At 37.7% G+C, this 19,680-nt stretch overlaps 5 protein-coding genes across 5 annotated transcripts; 4 read left to right on the top strand and 1 right to left on the bottom strand.

Annotated features, from left to right (window-relative positions):
* The first annotated feature begins 544 nt into the window (after positions 1 to 544).
* On the top strand, positions 545 to 7,626 carry LOC6638339 (endoplasmic reticulum metallopeptidase 1). Its single transcript, XM_023177520.1, has 11 exons — positions 545 to 592; positions 4,416 to 5,098; positions 5,159 to 5,243; positions 5,302 to 5,422; positions 5,491 to 5,645; positions 5,703 to 6,086; positions 6,150 to 6,445; positions 6,507 to 6,576; positions 6,643 to 6,789; positions 6,851 to 7,360; positions 7,430 to 7,626. The coding sequence occupies exons 1-11, from the start codon at positions 545 to 547 to the stop codon at positions 7,589 to 7,591; spliced, it is 2,661 nt and encodes an 886-aa protein (XP_023033288.1). The 3' UTR covers positions 7,592 to 7,626.
* A 535-nt stretch (positions 7,627 to 8,161) lies between these two features.
* Positions 8,162 to 11,278, top strand: LOC6638365 (endoplasmic reticulum metallopeptidase 1). Its single transcript, XM_002061264.1, has 9 exons — positions 8,162 to 8,182; positions 8,239 to 8,933; positions 8,990 to 9,074; positions 9,135 to 9,255; positions 9,319 to 9,473; positions 9,535 to 9,918; positions 9,980 to 10,345; positions 10,405 to 10,551; positions 10,619 to 11,278. Exons 1-9 carry the CDS (start codon positions 8,162 to 8,164, stop codon positions 11,276 to 11,278), a joined length of 2,634 nt encoding a protein of 877 aa, XP_002061300.1.
* A 1,427-nt stretch (positions 11,279 to 12,705) lies between these two features.
* On the top strand, positions 12,706 to 15,940 carry LOC6638366 (endoplasmic reticulum metallopeptidase 1). Its single transcript, XM_002061265.3, has 9 exons — positions 12,706 to 12,839; positions 12,896 to 13,590; positions 13,648 to 13,732; positions 13,793 to 13,913; positions 13,973 to 14,127; positions 14,196 to 14,579; positions 14,639 to 15,004; positions 15,063 to 15,209; positions 15,277 to 15,940. Exons 1-9 carry the CDS (start codon positions 12,819 to 12,821, stop codon positions 15,934 to 15,936), a joined length of 2,634 nt encoding a protein of 877 aa, XP_002061301.1. The 5' UTR covers positions 12,706 to 12,818; the 3' UTR covers positions 15,937 to 15,940.
* A 1,806-nt stretch (positions 15,941 to 17,746) lies between these two features.
* On the top strand, positions 17,747 to 18,432 carry LOC6638377 (transcription elongation factor SPT4). The gene is made up of 3 exons (XM_002061267.4): positions 17,747 to 17,912; positions 18,002 to 18,164; positions 18,223 to 18,432. Exons 1-3 carry the CDS (start codon positions 17,844 to 17,846, stop codon positions 18,339 to 18,341), a joined length of 351 nt encoding a protein of 116 aa, XP_002061303.1. The 5' UTR covers positions 17,747 to 17,843; the 3' UTR covers positions 18,342 to 18,432.
* LOC6638378 (mevalonate kinase) lies at positions 18,355 to 19,649 on the bottom strand. The gene has a single exon (XM_002061268.3). The coding sequence runs from the start codon at positions 19,647 to 19,649 to the stop codon at positions 18,471 to 18,473; it is 1,179 nt and encodes a 392-aa protein (XP_002061304.1). The 3' UTR covers positions 18,355 to 18,470.
* Positions 19,650 to 19,680: the final 31 nt, after the last annotated feature.

The raw sequence follows: 19,680 nt of genomic DNA, 5'->3' as shown, positions 1-19,680 counted from the left end.
TGCTTGCTTCGACTGCTTTAATTGGTAGAACCGCTTTGGCGCTCAAATTAAACACTATGCCAATAATGTAAACAAAACCTGTTGTTGTTGACTTTATAACAGAAAAACATGAAAGCAATTTCCTACTACCATACATTTCTTAGCGAATTCCATGAGGACTCACCATTAAATTTTCGACATTGATTTGTTACCTCCATGAGGCGTACACACACAGAACTATCAATTTACCAATATAAACACCCAAAGAGAGGTCATCATGACATTAGAAAGTGTTGAACTTGTGGCTCACTCGATACGTTCATATTTATTTCGCTACTACAGAGAGATTCCGCGGGCATTTCATCTATGAATAGAAAAGAGTGTGCTTAGGCGAATCAAAACAAAAATTAAATAAACAAACTTTTGTTTTTAATAGATACAAGCAATAATTTTTGATAAGATGAGCACTGAAGCTGCTCGCCAACAACTAATGACCAGGCTGAGAAATCTCGCACTGGCAATCAGCAAATCTCTCCCTCAGTTGAATTGCTCGCGCGTTCCGGAGATGTGGCGTTCCGTGCGTTCCCGCTTGCTGGATGCTTGCCAGAATCGGGTGAGGGCGCACTTATAATAACTTAAATGTTGTGCACAAAAAAAAAACATCAATAATTCCACAAACGATAGTGAGAGTTCAACAGATTTAACAAATATTGTGGAACATTGTGGTAAATTTAAATGTTTCTGCGCTCTTATTACCAAATCAAGTGAAACGAAATCCGAAACAGAAATGACATTTGTGCTTTTGATATCCATCCAACTAAATGGGCCATTGTTTAACAGACTGTCATGATTTGACCATGAACTTTCCACCCAAATGAGCATTTAGAAAACATTGTTCTAATTGATTTTATACACTAACGACAAGTATAGTGAAATTTATAAACTATTTGCAGCTCGCAAAAGTAATTCTTTACGTTATCATCTAGACAAGAAAGTTCTTTTTAAAACCAGTATTTTAGAGATTCTTTAAATAAAGATAAAACATCATTGTTTTTAGACTCATATATTTATTTTTTGCTAACACATTTTTATTTAATTTTCTTTACTATATTTAAATACTTATAAAATAGGTCAAAAGTTTCTTACATATAGCTCACATAGACCCCGACACATGTTATTACTTTATATTACTCTCTGCAATCTTTTGAAATATTTCAACAATTTTTATAAATGTCGCAATCAAATATAATTTTGTTTGGTGTTTTTTACAGAAGCGTTCCAAACTAGCGAACGCGTTAATACAGAGACAAAAAAGTATGAGTTGAACTTTGATGTCATCAAATTTGTTTATCATTGGTAGATCTTAAGGTACTCTCTACTATCTAGTAAAAAGGTTAAAATTTGAAGCAAGGTATATAGTAATTATTTTACTGAATGGAACATGCAAGCTGCAGACCACGTGTTAATTAGTAAGGTCCCTAGAGTCGCCTCCAGCAAAGAGCATTTTTATTTGATTAGTTATTTTAATTGTAGGGTATTAAAACCCTAACACAGTATTGTGCCTTAAATACTGTAGAGTTTGAATCTCAAAAGCAGTGTGATTCAGTTCCAATGGTTATTACAACTTTTTAAAATTACCATAACAAAAGATTTCTATATAACCGATTAAACACCGTAGGTTATTCCTGTTTAATCTAAGCAAGTATGTGAATAAAAATTATACAATTATTATATTTTCATATAAAATTTTGTTCTGTGTTTTTTTACATGCAAATGTCAGGAAAATTTTTTTTCTCTATTTTTTTACCTCCTGAGCTGCTAAAATTTCGATATCCAAGTTCGATATGCTCCAATTTTATTCCCCAAAACATATATCTGCTACTGCCCGAATTGTACATTGTTTAATTCAGTTAGTTTTTCTAGAAAATCAAGATCTATTAAAAAATTTAAAAACCTCTCACTCAATAATGAGTTGTGAAATCAGCCATTTAATATGTAACCAAGTAGAAAATGTGTAAAACAATGTTCCATCTCTAACATTCATTTCAGTGACTCTAATACACTTTATTAAACCAGAAGTACAGGGTACGCGCTTGTGTTTTATCTATCAGCTAATTGCTGATAACACTAAAGCAGTTTCTTGGTGAATCACAAGCGAAACGCACTGCTTTCTGAGGTGGGCAATCTTCAAGTGCTGTAAAATAATTTTATGTCAATGAACTCTTGTTTTAATAAGTGCTATTAAATTGTAAATCAGATTAAAATATAAAGATGATAAGTAGGGTATTAACAAACAACAAGATTTGAACCAAATATAAGCAAGCAGTGCTTTGTTTAACCATTACCTAATAGAATTCAAAATATTATTAATTGGCACACTTAATTAAGTACCAATTGATTTTAAGATATTAACCAAAGTCACAATGATATCACTTTTATACAGCTGTCATTAAGTGTGCTTGTGGTCAAGCGATATTGTTAATCTATAGCCTCAATCAGCAATCGATATAAAAAGGTATGAGCAGTAATTAAAAAGTGAAAACCACATGGTCATAATAAACAAAAAAGTACACACTGGTTTTACTACAAATTTTACTACCAAGAAACTACTACCACTTTGCAATTTTCAAGCATTTCTCTTACCGTTATACTAGCTTTAACCAGTGAACTATGGTTTTATTTAGTTCAACGGAATTTCCCAAAAGATTGTGTACTGAACAGTTTTTGTATTGGTGTAGGACTACATGAGCAATAATCTCATTAGTCGCTGATACTTAATCGTTTTTTTTTTAAACTATGTCTATCTTTAATTTCTAGAAAGATCTTTCTAATTCATTATATCACTTACTATTCTACCTGTGACTCTTCTACAGTTGTTGACTCTTTCAAATTGGTATTTTCATCCATAAAAAGATTAACTGCTTCCACTCACAATTCTTCATATGGCTTTAGGTGAAATAAGACTATCGAAACCCCTTTTTTCAAATCAATGAGAATCATTATTAAATAACCTTTAAAAAATTGTAGTACTACTCCAACATTATTGGATTTTTATATCAAAACCATATATGGGCAATTCTTCTGGAAAGTCAACCGAGAGCAAAAATTTCACAATTTCATAAAGAATCCACGAAGTTAATGTATTATAAATAAATTATGCATTCATCAGCAACTATAGTGCTAATATGTAGCATTTATCATATTTCAAATATACTAAACGTTGTCAAAATGATTTGAATATTTTTAAATACACCATAAAACTTATATATTGTATGTACATATATCTTTTTGAACCAGTTTTTTATACATACATATATGAATTGTGATACATCTCATATCAAGGAACTGTGTAAATTTAAGAAAAACTAAATTCAAAATCAATTCTATATTAGCCGCGTTTTTATAAAGCCTCCCTACTAGGCCATGACAGTTAAACAATATTAATTGAATAATTCTAAATATTCTTTAAAAACTGCAATATTTTTATAACCTGTTAGAAGGTGGCGCTTTATGATATTTGATTTCTGAATCGTATCTACACACTTTTCAAATTAGGGTACAGATCGTATCTAACATGCAAGCAAAGTCCAAATCCCATAATTAAATTAAAAAATTTCAACTCACACCCAAAAAAAAAATAAAGTAAAAAAAAATTGTATTATAATTTGCTTATCAAACTGATATAGTACTCGAACTTTCGGTATCATTATCAGCATAATTAGCCAATAAACACATAAATTACTAATCATTTTCAAAAACAAAAAAAAAAACTGTAGTATTAAGACAGATACTACTTTACTTGGCCTTTTAAAAGTCCCTACTATTTGGACCTATTTGGAAACATATCTTAATTTACACGATATCTCCAGTTCACGTGTGACTTTTGGCACACGTTTTCTGAGAGGAAATAAACTTCCAATAAGTGGTCTAGCAACAATTATTGTTCTGTTGCGGTGGGTCTTGAATTATCGAAAGACTTTTTATCAGTTATAAATGAAAAGAAATAAAAAAAAACTCAAAACTGTATTATAATTTTATGAGACTCTTATAAATCAATGATAACCGATATCGTATGCTATCTGAGGTTATTATAAAAAAAAATTATGGCAATTACCAAAAAAAATTATAAATCTGCACAACTTAGGCACACTTCGTTTGTTAATTGCTTTTTAAAGAAACCACCCTCGCCTTTAATTGTAATCAATTGAAATGATTACGAAAAAAAATCATAAAATTTTATTTATTTTTTATCGAAAGTTTAAGCAGAATATGGCCAATTTTATGTCCGAAATGTTCTGATATAAAAGCAGATGCAGACCAGTTATATTCAAGTAGTTCCATCAAAATGGGCGACAAGGACAGGCTTGTAAGAGTCTTAGGAAAAAATTGTCTCTGGGTCTTTTAAACATTTTCTTTGAAAATTAATTATTTTGCAGATTTCCGATGAGCCCGTCGAATCAGGATCGAGCCTGAAACGGCAACAACAGCAGCAGAATACTAGAGTTCCCTGGTACTTGGCCAGTGGATTCCTCTTGTTTTGGGTTTTACTCTTCTATGCTGTTGTGATTCCACTATTCTACCGCCTACCCACAGGTTTGACTATTGAAGATGTCAGCAAGGGTGGATTCATTGCCGAACGAGCCCAAAACAATCTTTACAATCTGGCCGGCATTGGACCCAAAGTGGTTGGCAGCGATGCCAATGAAAATCAGACAGTGGCCTATCTAATGAGTGAATTGGAATTGATTGAGCAAAATGTTTTAACTGACTATTTTGATTTGGAAATTGATGTGCAAGTCGTCTCAGGCTCTTATATCCATTGGACCATGATCAATATGTATCAAGGTGTACAGAATATTGTGATCAAACTGAGTCCCAAGAATACTACTAGCGAGAGTTACTTACTGGTGAATAGTCACTTCGATTCAAAGCCCACAAGTCCATCTGCTGGTGATGCTGGTTTCATGGTCGTCACTATTCTGGAAGTCCTTAGAGTAATGTCTAGGACAAAGCAGACATTCGAGCATCCTATTGTTTTTCTGCTCAACGGAGCTGAGGAGAATCCCTTGGAGGCATCCCATGGTTTTATTACCCAACATGAATGGGCACCGTTTATCAAGTAAGCTCCTAAGCAGTTTCCAACAGGAAATATCCTATAATTTTTATAAATGATTTCTAGAGCCGTCGTCAATCTGGATGCAGCTGGCAGTGGTGGTCGAGAAATTCTTTTCCAAAGTGGTCCCAATAATCCTTGGCTGGTTGATGTAAGTTACTTTCTTAAATATCAATCTAAGGTTGATTCAAAATGTTTTTGCTTTGTAGGCCTATAAGAACAATGCTAGACATCCTTTTGCCACTACCATGGCTGAGGAAATCTTTCAAACCGGTTTACTACCTTCGGATACGGACTTTACCATATTTACCAAATATGGAAACCTCATTGGTATGTTTATAATTTATTTATTTCCACAATTCTTGCTTCATTTTACCGATTTTTGCATATTATGTCAGGTTTGGACATGGCCCAGTGTATCAATGGATTTCTTTATCACACCAAATACGATCGTTATGATGCCATACCCCGCAATGCTTATCAAAACACTGGTGACAATGTATTAAGCCTTGTGAGGGCCTTGTCCAATGCCACACAATTGCATAATCCTTCGGTGAGTTGCTCGTCTATTGGCAAACAACTGTCTCTAAATGATGATTCCTGTTTCCAGGCCTATGCAACTGGTCATGCAGTGTTCTTTGACTTCCTTGGTTTGTATTTTGTCAGCTATTCGGCTACAACCGGCGTTTATCTCAACTACATTGTGGCTGCTTCAAGTCTATTGTTAGTTTTCATATCCTTGTGGCGCATAGCTGATGTGTCGCATATAACGACTTGTAATGTGTCCAGCTGGTTTATCCTGATCTTGATCTTGCAAATTATTGCCTTTGTTTTGGGTGTTGGTCTGCCCGTTGTGGTGGCCTATGTAATGGACATGTATGGTCTGTCATTGACATACTTTAGCACTCCTGCCTTACTGATAGGCTTGTATGTGTGTCCAAGTCTGCTGGGATTAAGTTTGCCTACATTCATCTACTTCAAACTGCAACGAAATGTAGGTTTTTCATACAGAAAACTTAAAACAATATATATTCAATGAAAGTGTTACTATTTTCAGGACAAGATCTCTTTCGGCCATCACTTGCAATTGGCTCTGCACGGTCATGCTGTTGTCTTGGCTCTTGTTGGCATTGCCTTGACTGTCTATGGACTACGCTCGGCTTATGTGATTACCTGGACTCTAATCTTCTATGTCATTCCATTGGCTTTGAATTTGCTAACAACTCTCCATGATCGTGGCTACTCTTGGAGTGGACTGCTTAAGGCCGTACAGATTTTACCCTTCCTGTACAACAGCTACCTCTTCTACACTTTCCTGACCTTGATGGTTTCCATGATGGGTCGTTTTGGCAGGTTAGTTCAAGATTAAAGGTATTTCTTCTACAGCTTAATTAACCATTTTTTATCTTTTCAGGGGAACCAATCCCGATTTGATTGTTTCTGCTCTGACTGCCTTAGGATCAGTTTTAGCTCTAGGTTTCTTGGTAAGCTCTCAGTTTATTCTTAAGAAGAATAATTGAATAAGTCGTTTATTTGGTTTTTATTCTCAGCTTCCACTCATCAATATGTTCCGTCGTCCCAGCTTTGTTTTACTCATTTTGTTGGCTGTGAGCGGCTTGACTATATACACTGCCACCTCAACTCAGATTGGTTTCCCATATCGTCCTAAAACCAATGTGGAACGCATTCCATTTTTGGTAAATATGAATTTAATTCAACTTTATCTTTTTTGCTTGCTAATATCTTCTACTATTTCAGCATGTTCGTCGCATTTTCCATGAATATGATGGAACTGTTAGCAAGGACGAGTCCGGCTATCTCTTCAATTTCCAAGATCGTCGTGGAGCTGCTCCTCTCAAGGCATACAAAGTTAATCTTACTGGCTTAGTTAGCATTGAGTCGGATTGCAATACATATATGTTCTGTGGTTTGCCTCTCTACGACCATCGCTGGGTTAAGAATCGTTTGAAGGGCATGTGGTTGCCCAGAGAAGACCCCATCACACCACCGGGAACGCCCGATTTGCAGTTAGTTAGCAAAACGATTTTAGCCGATTATACGACGGTGCGTCTAGAATACAATCTAACGGGTCCCGATCATATGAGTTTATTTATTCAACCCTACGAGGATGTCGTCATTAGCAATTGGTCTTTCCTGACCAGCTATATTCAAGCACCTGGATCGACGAGTAGTTATCCTCCTCCCTATCATATTTATTTCACTTACGGCAAAGACAAATCTCCACTGCAATTCTTCATCGAACTTACCGTGAGTATTAACAGTCTCTTCTGAAAATACTGAATAATATTTAAAACAATTTCTACTCACCATATATAGAAAGCCGATGGCGATTTTGATGTACCTGTAATGCAATTGGGCGTATCGGGTCATTATATATCCAGTCCGGGCGATGCCATCAGTACGAAATTTGTCAAAACTATACCACCTTTTGCAGTGACCGTCGACTGGCCAGCCACATATCATCGTTATATTTTCTAAAAAGAAAGAAAACAGAAAAAGAAATATATATTAAACACAAGCATAATTTGAAAAACACGTATTCTCCCACATGTTATTTCTTCTTGATATGGTTATAAAGGAACCCCCCACCCAAACCAGACATCAGCAAATAAGCTGGCAACAAGTTTAGTCAAATTAAGGCGCGGCAAAAACAAAAAAATATAGAAAAAAAAGGTACGTGCGTCGATCATAAATGGATCATAAATCTATTGAAACCGAGGGCTGATCAACGATATCGTTTAAGTAGTTCGAACTGAGATCGAGTAAAATTATTGCTGATAATGCCGATTCGTTTTCAGTCTACCCTCGTTTTGGAAGGTGATAGCCAAATTTTGGCTCTAATTGTTTGATTATTGCACTCACTTTAGCGATTATGCTCTTAAGTACTCTGGAATCAGGAATCATAAATGAGACCCTAACTGATTATAATTCAAATGTGTATTCCCTGATAAGTAGTGAATTATGGCCAAATTTTGTATAAAAGGAACTGAATTTCTATGAGGGCCAAGTAGTTCTACCAGAGGAAAGATCGTGTAAGGGTCGATTACAATGGGCGACAAGGACAAACTTGTAAGGATCAGTAGATCGGTAGTCGATTTAAATTATTAAAACTAAATTCTCAACAGATTAACGATGAAAGCATCGAGGAAGGCTCGACGACCTCGATTACCAAGAAAGTGGCTAAGGTAGTGGTTAAGTCGCAACTCCCTTGGTATTTCGGCACAGGCTCCCTGCTGTTTTGGGGCCTACTGTTCTTTTCTATTGTGATACCACTATTCTACCGCCTGCCCACTCCTTTGACCATCAATGACTCGAACAAAGGTGTCTTTATTGCTGAACGAGCCTACAATACCCTTTCTGGCTTGGCCAGTATTGGTACAAAAGTGGTTGGTAGTCAAGGAAACGAGGTGGATACCGTGCAGTACCTGTTAAACCAGTTGGCCATAATCAAAGAGGAAATTTTGGATGACCTCTTTGATTTGGAAATCGATATACAAAGACCGACGGGAAGCTACATTTGGAGCCTTATGACCAATCATTATCATAACATCCAGAACATTGTTGTCAAACTAAGTCCCAAGAACTCGACTAGTGAAACCTATCTCTTGGTCAACAGCCATTTTGATTCCAAGCCCACAAGTCCTTCGGTGGGAGATGCTGGTCATATGATCGTCTCCGTTCTGGAAGTCCTAAGAGTTATTGGTTCGTCAAGACAGACATTCACTCATCCCATCGTTTTCCTGCTTAACGGAGCTGAGGAGAACCCATTGCAGGGTTCGCATGGATTTATTACCCAACACAAATGGGCACCGTTCTGCAAGTAAGTTTTTCAACCAATCCACTGGAGAATGCTGTTATATTTCTAAATGTTTTTAGAGCCGTCATCAATCTGGATGCAGCTGGTAGTGGTGGTCGCGAAATTCTTTTCCAAAGTGGTCCTGACAGTTCTTGGCTGACTGAAGTGAGTAAATTCTAGCAACTATCAATGCCTTTTATCTTATTTTTATTCTATCTTTTTTAGTACTACAAAAAAAATGCAAAACATCCATTTGGTACATCCATGGCTGAGGAACTTTTCCAGACTGGTTTGTTACCCTCGGATACCGACTTTGGCATCTTCAATACTTACGGGGGACTGTCTGGTAAATTTATTATATTTTGTTTGAGATTCGGATATGAACTAAAGCAACTGATCATAATTTTAGGTTTCGATATTGCCCAGGTTATCAATGGTTACGTTTACCATACCCTAAACGATCGTCTGGATGTCATTCCCATCGGAGCTCTGCAAAACACCGGAGACAATCTGCTCGGCCTAGTCCGTGCCCTTTCTAATGCCACAGAACTGTTTGATCCTGAGGTAGGAAATTCTCATAAATCAAGGAGAATCTCAACCAATACTAATGATATTCTCATGTCAGGCCTATGAAACCGGACATGCTATTTTCTTCGATGTTCTCGGATTGTACCTTGTGACCTACTCGGCTACCAACGCTGTCTATTTCAATTATGCCGTAGCCGGAGCTACTATTCTTCTTGTCTTCCTTTCTCTGTGGCGCATTGCTGTCAAATCAAACATCACCCTGGAGACTGCCTTGCTGTGGGGTATCGTGGTGCTGGTTATTCAAGTCATAGGATTTGTCCTCGGAGTGGCTCTGCCTATTGTGGTGGCCTATGTCATGGACAAATATGGCCTATCCCTTTCGTACTTCAGCCACCCCATCCTACTGATTGGTCTATATGTCTGCCCCAGTCTTCTTGGATTGAGTTTGCCCTCCTACATTTACTTCAAACTGCAGCGCAATGTGAGTAATTCTGAATTTTACAATGTATTTCGAGTCTTTGACCATTTTTTTTTCATTTTAGCCCAAAATTTCCTATCCGTCTCAAATTCAATTGGCTTTGCATGGCTATGCTGTTGTACTAGCCGTTCTGGCCATTGCTCTCAATTACTATGGACTGCGTACAACTTATGTTTTCACCTGGACTCTGATCTTCTACGTCATTCCTTTGGCATTGAATCTACTGCTTACCTTGCAAGATCGCGGCTACGCCTGGACTGCACTGCTTAAGATCGCCCAAGTCTTCCCCTTCTTGTACAACAGCTACCTGTTCTACACATTCATTACTGCACTGACTCCAATGATGGGTCGCTATGGCGCCTCGACAAACCCAGATCTAATCGTTTCGGCACTGACTGCCTTGGGAGCTCTCCTTAGTTTGGGTTTCCTTGTAAGTTTAACTATCGATTGCCGTTGTTGGAAGCATAACTAATTTAGATTCCGTGATAGATTCTCCTTGTCAACATTTACCGTCGTCCCAGCCTAGTGTTCTTGGTTCTATTGGCAATCAGTGGTGTGACGATTTACGCGGCTACTTCCACTCAAGTCGGTTTCCCCTATCGTGCTAAGACCAACGTGCAACGTGTGCCCTATCTGGTAAGATCAAAGTTTTTACTTTTCAACATGGAAATGTTTTTATTTTTTATACTTTTTATACTTTCAGCAAGTGCGCCGTACTTTCTACGAATATGACGGCACTGTTAGCAAAGATGAGTCCGGCTATCTTTTCAATTTCCAAGATCGTCGTAAGCAGGTTCCTTTTGAGGACTATGTCAATCTCACTGGAATCGTTAGCCTGGAAGACGATTGTGATAAATACATGTTCTGTGGTGTTCCCCTGTTCGATAGCCGCTGGGTTAAGGCAAAAGCAGAAGCCATGTGGCTGCCCCGTGAAGATCCAATCAACCCACCATCAATTCCAACTCTCGAGCTTCTGAATAAGACTGTGTTGGCAGACAGTACGTCGTTGTACCTGGAATTCAATCTAACAGGCCCCGATCATATGAGTATCTTCCTTCAACCCTATGAGGATGTGACAATAAGCAATTGGACGTTTGCCCACACAATGCTGGAAAATTCTACCACATATCCTACTCCGTATCATGTCTATCACTCATATGGTATAAATGATGGTCCATTAAATTTCTTCCTACAACTGGAGAAACCAGATGGTGACTTTGATGTCCCACTTCTTCAAGTAGGAATTTCAGGACACTTCATTGGCAATGAGGGCGACAAGCAGGCTATTGAGTTTGCAGACTCATTCCCACCGTTCTCGGCTTTGGTAGAATGGCCAGCCTCCTATCATCGTTACATTTACTAAAACATTTTCTATGAAATAAATATTTTTCAATACACAACTTATATACTCGACTATAGAATTTTAACTATTTCTTTGGGGGATATTATTTTTTAAACAGAAGGTGCAACTTAAAAGTTCCTAAAAATGCAATGCCATCTTACTTACTCATGTAGCGCCACTTATGAATACTGTAAGCTAACCATCGTTACTGTATAATGGCAGCGATCTCAACTTTAAAATAGATAAATGTTATTAAAAAGCATTAACAAACAATGCTCAACATTCTGATGTTTTCAACTTGTACATATTCCGACAATCGGTACATCATTTACCCAAATAGTTGGAGGAAGTTGAAGGATATACTGAAGGACTAAAATGGTGTTTATGAGCTCACTTTTAACACGAAGTTCAAGCTAAATTGACTCAGAGTTGGATAGTTCTAAAGAAAATAAGCATATAAGTACCTTGCTGGGTCAGAGATGCTCCCTTGACTACTATTTTACTACCTTATCAAAAAATTAATCATCTACTACGTTTTAAACAAATCATTCGATATTGATAAGCTGACAGACATCAGCTAGCAACAAGTTTAGTCAAATTTTAATAGCGCCACAATAAAGATAATTTACTTAAAATTCATAAAACTAGCCATTTCAAAGTTGGTATACTCTAACAATAACAATATAGTTGCCAAATTTTAAAATCAAGCAGACCAATCTTAAAGATTTTAGAACGAATAATAGTACTTCCATGATTTAAATGTCAATATTTTGAATAATTTTTGACTTTTTTCATCTTTTCATATCCGCAAAAAGAAAGTCTTCGAAAAGGTCCTGAAAAAATATTCTAAATATTGTGCAACATATCCCTTTCATGACCCAATCAAGATAGGGAAACTGAAAAAATATTGGGTGCTATATTAATGAATGTAAAACCAAATGAATTTTAAGGTCATAGGTAGCCTGGGAGAACCACACACAAATGCCTATGGGCAACACTGTGGGTGAATAAAGGATCCTTCCATGGAATCTTTATTATAAATTTAGAGCAAATCTGAGTTTTAAACTTAAATTGCATTAGCCTTGCCTTTGTCTTTAACAAAATAAATGTACCCCTTTTTAAGAGGGCAATTAAAGAAAAGTACCACGGGCTATGATAAATCAATCGTAAATCTATAAACGACGGGGGTTGATCTAAGACATTGTATAAGTAATTGTAAATAAGTAGTTGATTTCAAATTCGTCTCTTCTACCGAAGAGCCATTAGGTTCAGACTTCCCTCGTTAGATAGCCCAATACATACATATTTACTATAATTGATACTAATCGCATTGTAGCGCACATTTAAGAAACATTTTCTCAAGTACTTTAGACGTAGATGTCATAAATAAACTCTAACTGATTATAATCATAATTATATATGTATGTAGGTCTAATATAAATTATCAGACAATACGTCTGATAACTACCAAATTATAGTCAAATTTTGTATAAAAGGAACTGAATTTCTATGAGGGCCGAGTAGTTCTACCAGAGGAAAGATCGTGTAAGGGTCGATTACAATGGGCGACAAGGACAAACTTGTAAGGATCAGTAGATCGGTAGTCGATTTAAATTATTAAAACTAAAATCTCAACAGATTAACGAAGAAAGTATTGAGGAAGGCTCCTCTACTTCGATTCCAAAGAAAGTGGCTAAGAAAGTAGTTAAGTCGCAACTGCCTTGGTATTTCGGCACAGGCTCCCTGCTGTTCTGGGGCCTACTTTTCTTTTCTATTGTGGTACCACTATTCTACCGCCTGCCCACTCCTTTGACCATCAATGACTCAAACAAGGGTGTCTTTATTGCTGAACGAGCCTACAATACCCTTTCTGGCTTTGCCAGTATTGGTACAAAAGTGGTTGGTAGTCAAGGAAACGAGGTGGATACCGTGCAGTACCTGTTAAACCAGTTGGCCATAATCAAAGAGGAAATTTTGGATGACTTCTTCGATTTGGAAATTGAAGTACAGAAACCGACAGGGGAATATATTTACATGACAATTGTGAATCGGTATCAGAGTATTCAGAATATTGTTGTTAAACTGAGTCCCAAGAACTCGACAAGCGAAACCTATCTCCTAGTCAACAGTCATTTTGATTCCCAGCCAACGAGTCCTTCCGTAGGAGATGCTGGCCATATGATTGTATCGATTCTAGAAGTCCTAAGAGTTATTGGTTCGACAAGACAGACATTCACTCATCCCATCGTTTTCCTGCTGAACGGAGCTGAGGAGAACCCATTGCAGGGTTCCCATGGATTTATTACCCAACACAAATGGGCACCGTTCTGCAAGTAAGTTTTTCAACCAATTCATTGAAAATATATTGGTATAATTATATACATTTGCAGAGCCGTCATTAATTTGGATGCAGCTGGTAGTGGTGGTCGCGAAATTCTCTTCCAGACAGGTCCTGACAGTCCCTGGTTAGTTGATGTAAGTAAAATCTACAAACTATCAATATCCGTTTACCATATTCTTACCGTTCTTTTCTAGTATTATAAAAAAAATGCTAAATATCCATTTGCCACTACTATGGCAGAAGAACTTTTCCAAACTGGTTTGCTACCCTCTGATACCGACTTTCAAATCTTTAACGCTTATGGCTCTCTAGTTGGTAAATTTATTACAGCTTAGTTATAATTTAGATAAGAACCAACACAATTGTTCTTCTAGGTTTCGATATTGCCCAAGTTATCAATGGTTATGTTTACCATACCCTAAACGATCGCATTGATGTGATTCCTCTAGGAGCTCTGCAAAACACTGGTGACAATCTGCTCAGCCTAGTTCGTGCTCTTTCTAATGCCACAGAACTGTTTAATCCTGAGGTGAGAGTTTCTATATATACATATATCCAAGAAAATCTTAAGCAATTCTAATGATATTCTTATGCCAGGCCTATGAAACTGGACATGCTATTTTCTTTGATGTCCTCGGACTGTTTTTCGTGTCCTACTCGGCTACCAACGCTGTCTATTTCAATTATGCCGTAGCTGCAGCTACTATCCTTCTTGTCTTCCTTTCTCTGTGGCGCATTGCTGTCAAATCAAACATCACCCTGGAGTCTGCCTTGCTGTGGGGTATCGTCGTGCTGGTTATTCAAGTCATAGGATTTGTCCTCGGAGTGGCTCTGCCCATTGTGGTGGCCTATGTCATGGACAAATATGGCCTATCCCTTTCGTACTTCAGCCACCCCATCCTACTGATTGGTCTATATGTCTGCCCCAGTCTTCTTGGATTGAGTTTGCCCGCCTACATTTACTTCAAACTCCAACGTAATGTGAGTCATTCCAAATTTAACAATGTATTTCGAGTCTGTGACATTTTTTTTCATTTTAGCCCAAAATTCCCTATCCGTCTCAAATTCAATTGGCTTTGCATGGCTATGCTGTTGTACTAGCCGTTCTGGCCATTGCTCTCAATTACTATGGACTGCGTACAACTTATGTTTTCACCTGGACTCTGATCTTCTATGTCATTCCTTTGGCATTGAATCTACTGCTTACCTTGCAAGATCGCGGCTACGCCTGGACTGCACTGCTTAAGATCGCCCAAGTCTTCCCCTTCTTGTACAACAGCTACCTTTTCTACACATTCATTGCTGCACTAACTCCAATGATGGGTCGCTATGGCGCCTCGACTAATCCAGATCTTTATGTTTCTGTACTGGCTTCCTTGGGATCCTTGCTAAGTTTGGGTTTCCTGGTAAGTTTAACAATTGATGCCGTAATTGGAAGCAGAAGTAATTTGAATTCCATAATAGATTCTCCTTGTGAACATTTACCGTCGTCCCAGCCTGGTGTTCTTGGTTCTATTGGCAATTAGTGGTGTGACGATTTACGCGGCTACTTCCACTCAAGTCGGTTTCCCCTATCGTGCTAAGACCAACGTGCAACGTGTGCCCTATCTGGTAAGATCAAAGTTTTTACTTTTCAACATGGAAATGTTTTTATTTTTTATACTTTTTATACTTTCAGCAAGTGCGCCGTACTTTCTACGAATATGACGGCACTGTGAGCAAAGATGAGTCCGGCTATCTTTTCAATTTCCAAGATCGTCGTAAGCAGGTTCCTTTTGAGGACTATGTCAATCTCACTGGAATTGTTAGCCTGGAAGACGATTGTGATAAATACATGTTTTGTGGTGTTCCGCTATACGACGACCGATGGTATAGTAGACGATTGCAAGCTATGTGGTTGCCCCGCGAAGAACCAATCATTCCACCATCCATACCAAGCCTGGAGCTCCTGAGTAAGACTGTTTTGTCCGACAATACGACAGTCCGTTTGGAATTCAATCTAACTGGTCCGGATCATATAAGTGTGTTTGTTCAACCCTATGAGGATGTGGCAATTGGAAATTGGTCGTTTATCCGGACAATGCTTGACGATCCTACCACATATCCTGCTCCTTATCACATTTACTCCTCATACGGCTCAAACGATGCTCCGTTAAATTTCTTCCTAGAACTGGAGAAACCAGATGGTGACTTTGATGTCCCACTCCTCCAGTTAGGAATTTCAGGACACTTTATTGGCAATGAGGGGGACAAGCAGGCCATTGAGTTTGCAGACTCATTCCCACCATTTTCGGCTTTGGTAGAATGGCCAGCCTCCTATCATCGTTACATTTACTAAAATAATTTCCATGAAATATACAAAATATAAATTTAAAACAAATTTTGTTTTTTTTTCGATCTAAAATCGTCGATGGACGCATTCGCGCGTAACGAATTGTGCGATTTTGATTATTTTGTCTCCTTTTATGTTTATTTTGCTTTTAAATGTAGTTGGTAATTAAACAGTCATTATTTTGATATACATATTATATATAGAGAAATTCAGATAGACGAGAAAATGTCATATTTAATTCCTTGAAACATGTCATATTGGAAGGCTGGCACAACGTTCGTAATTTTATGCTGTATTACACTCGTAAGTGTTGTGCTTTACGGTTAATTAAAAAAAGCCAGTGAATACTGGATCTTTACGAATTTTTCATAGGTTTTTACCAATGATGTGTATATAAAAATCAAAAAAATTGAGTGTACCGCAAATGAGAGACACATTGAAAATGTAACGTGTACTTTAAAACCCTTAAACTGGACGCGATCTGTATTGAATATGGATTGTGATATTATTGGAAGCCTTGAAAATGTGAGCGTAAGTCTCTAAATAGTAACGACAATATGATTTTAGAATAATATTGCTGCTCTGTACAAAATTTAGATGCGTATCGACCTGTTTTATAGGGATTTTATGCATCTTTATAAACCATTTGGATTACATCTCGAATATAATGTTTGTCGACTCCTTGGCAGTGGAAAACCCTTAAATTTTTTGGAAAGATATTCCCTATTACATTTCTTGAGTCTAACAAATGTAAATCACAGCTGCCCTTATATGGTAACATTATGTTTAAACTAATCTAAATGAATTTTAACAATTTTTATTTTTCCTTTGACTTAGGGTCATTTATATGCTCGAAATTTCTATTTGGATGATTTGACGTTGCCACATATTCCAATGCAGGAATACAAAATTTCCTTTAATTTCACAGACCTTAATCCTATGCGTTTTTTAGGAGCTCTAGTGCTTCATTTTGAAGTGTGTGAGGATTATTATGGCAAGCGAAAGAGAGTTAAACCAAAACCCAAAAATGAGAAGTTTGTGATCAATGGGTATATATAATATAAATTAAGTAATCGAACAATTAGAATTAGATTGGATTTTTTAGACTAAGTTTCTTTTAATAATAATTGTAATTAAGAGCAAATACTGGATTAAACCCAATTTTAAATGACTTGCGGCTATCAAAATATCTCTATGTATCATTATTTGTCAGTTCCGGTTCTATATGGAACCGGACCAAAACAATCGATTTTTGTACATATTTTGGTAATTTGTTGCAAAACGAAATACAGAATTATGCACAAATGTTTTCGATATGACGTCAGCTTCCCTGACAACAAAAAGGATTTTTTATTGTCTTTCTCTTCCTTTTGCAATTTTTAGAATCTTGATGTACATATATTGATATATGCATAAAAAGAAATGCATTTTTGCAACGGACGGGTATAGTTATCTGAACATTTAGTTAAATACTTAACACTTTCTAAGGTATTTAAAGCAAAATAAAAATGTATTAAGCGAAGGTTTGACTTGCAGTGATTTATTGGGGCCGCAAGCTCGCTATTTATAAGGAGAAGATTACATTGTGTCTTATGGCTAGGATCCTTGACGGTACTTAAAGCAAAATATCTAAGTATCAGTTCTATTTACCTAACATCTATCCCTAAAGACAGTGGCCTAACTCGATCCCTAAAAAGTATATTCAACCGTTTTATTTTAAAACATTTGCACTCGATAACTTATCGCCAATAATCGATAACTTATTGCCACAGTGCTCAGGCCATAACACTGCGACTGTGACTGTGACTCGATTACTTTCATCGGCAGCCTACACATCTCTATTATTTTACTGCAGCCACGGCGTCGGAGAATTTTTAAAAAACAATTTATAGGCTTAAAAAAACATTTTAAAAATGTCCTTTGATGCTATACCAAAGGATCTAAGGGGCCTGCGTGCCTGTCTAGTTTGCTCTTTGATAAAGGTAGGTTTACTTCAGATTTGGTCACCCATGTTTCAGCGGCAAAAAAAAGGTTTCCTCTCACTTGTTGTTTTCTCCTCTCTCCCTCTTAGAGTTTTGATCAATTTGAAACGGATGGCTGTGAGAATTGCGAGGAATTCTTAAGGATGAAAAACAACAAGGACAATGTGTATGATCATACCAGCAACAATTTTGACGGCATAATAGCCTTAACAACGCCCAGCGATTCCTGGGTTGCCAAGTGGCAGAGATTAAGTAAGCCCCGAAGAATATTGAACTGATCATTGATCACAACCATTTTTTCTTTTTTCAGCACGCTTCACTAGGGGAATTTATGCTATATCTGTCTCGGGTACTCTGCCTCAATCCACGCTTAGGGATATGAAGAATCGCGGCATTGTCTACAAGTCGCGGGACAGAAGTCAACGATAAATAGGCCAAGAAATTCAATACAAAAAGTTTTATTTTTAGTTTACTTTCATAACGTCAACCAATAGGGAATAAAATACATTTTAAGTACAAATGCAAACACAAAAAAAAAAATACCAAACATTAGATACTTTAATTCTTAAGAGAACTAACCCTTAGACCCTCGCCACCAGCTGTTGTCACATGGATACCAAAGCCCGCTGCCTCCAGTTCCTCTTTAAGTTTCCAGTAGACCTCATTACCCTGATAATTTTCAGGCAACAATACAATAGCGTAACCACCAGCTCCAGCTCCTGTCAACTTTGAGAAGAATCCCCGCTTGAAGGCAATGGTGAAGATTTGTTCCAGCTTGGGATGTGACACTCCAATAGCCTTGAGTAAATCATTGTTCATTTGAAAGAGACGCTCAAGTTGCTCAAATTTCGAACTGTCGTCCTGTTCGTTGCCAAAACTCTCGTAAAGAGGAATGGCAGCTTTCACCAACTCCTCGCATGCTTGCCAAATGGCGTCAATTAGTTGAGGGAATGCATCGCGAAGATGACGGACTTTGGCCACAATATCAGCAGTGCTGCGACTCACGCGACTATCCACCAAAAGGATATTTAGGGGCTTATGTATGCTCAATGATTCAAAACCCTGACCCTTAACGAAGCGCACAATGCCGCCATAAGTGCAGACTGTATTATCCACTCCTGAGGGTGTGCCATGATTAACCCGCTCCGATTCGTATGCCCAGTGGGAAATCAAAGCCAGATTTTCCTGTTCCAGATAACTCTCACTATCAAAGTGGCCCGTCAAGATGAGAAATGCTGTCGCCAGTGCAGCCCCATACGACGCAGAACTACCCAAGCCGGCGCCCACATTCAGTTCACTCTCTACATGAACTTGGAACCCAGTTTTGAGAGTCAATTCATCCTCTCCGGGAGCGGAAAGCACTGCTCCGGCTAATAAATAGTATATCGAAATAAAAGCCCTCTGTGTCGTTGCCTTCAGTGCGGGAACGCCATTGTTACTCCGCTCAAGCTGTTTGTCTATCTCTCCGCGAACCTCCTCCAATAGCTTGGCGGTGCTTCCTTTCGGATTTTGGCTACGAAAATTGGCAAGGAATGTATTGAAGTCACTTAACTGAATCTCCAAAGTACAATTCAGTGCCTCCAATTGAAAACTGGCTACCTGGCTGTCCGATTGCTGTCGAAATTGAAGTTTTGTTCCCAATCCAACAACAGCGGCCAGAGCGGGACGCTGATAGACAACTGCATGCTCACCATGGAGTATAACCTTGCCCGGAGAATGGACCTGGAACTGAAGCATTTTGTGTGTATTGTTTGAAGAAAAACTAAAA

Source organism: Drosophila willistoni (genome assembly GCF_018902025.1).
Source record: "Drosophila willistoni isolate 14030-0811.24 chromosome 2L unlocalized genomic scaffold, UCI_dwil_1.1 Seg139, whole genome shotgun sequence".
In the NCBI taxonomy this organism is placed as follows: domain Eukaryota; kingdom Metazoa; phylum Arthropoda; class Insecta; order Diptera; family Drosophilidae; genus Drosophila; species Drosophila willistoni.
Note: the sequence above shows the minus strand (reverse complement) of the source record. Positions and strands in the feature narration are given on the sequence as shown.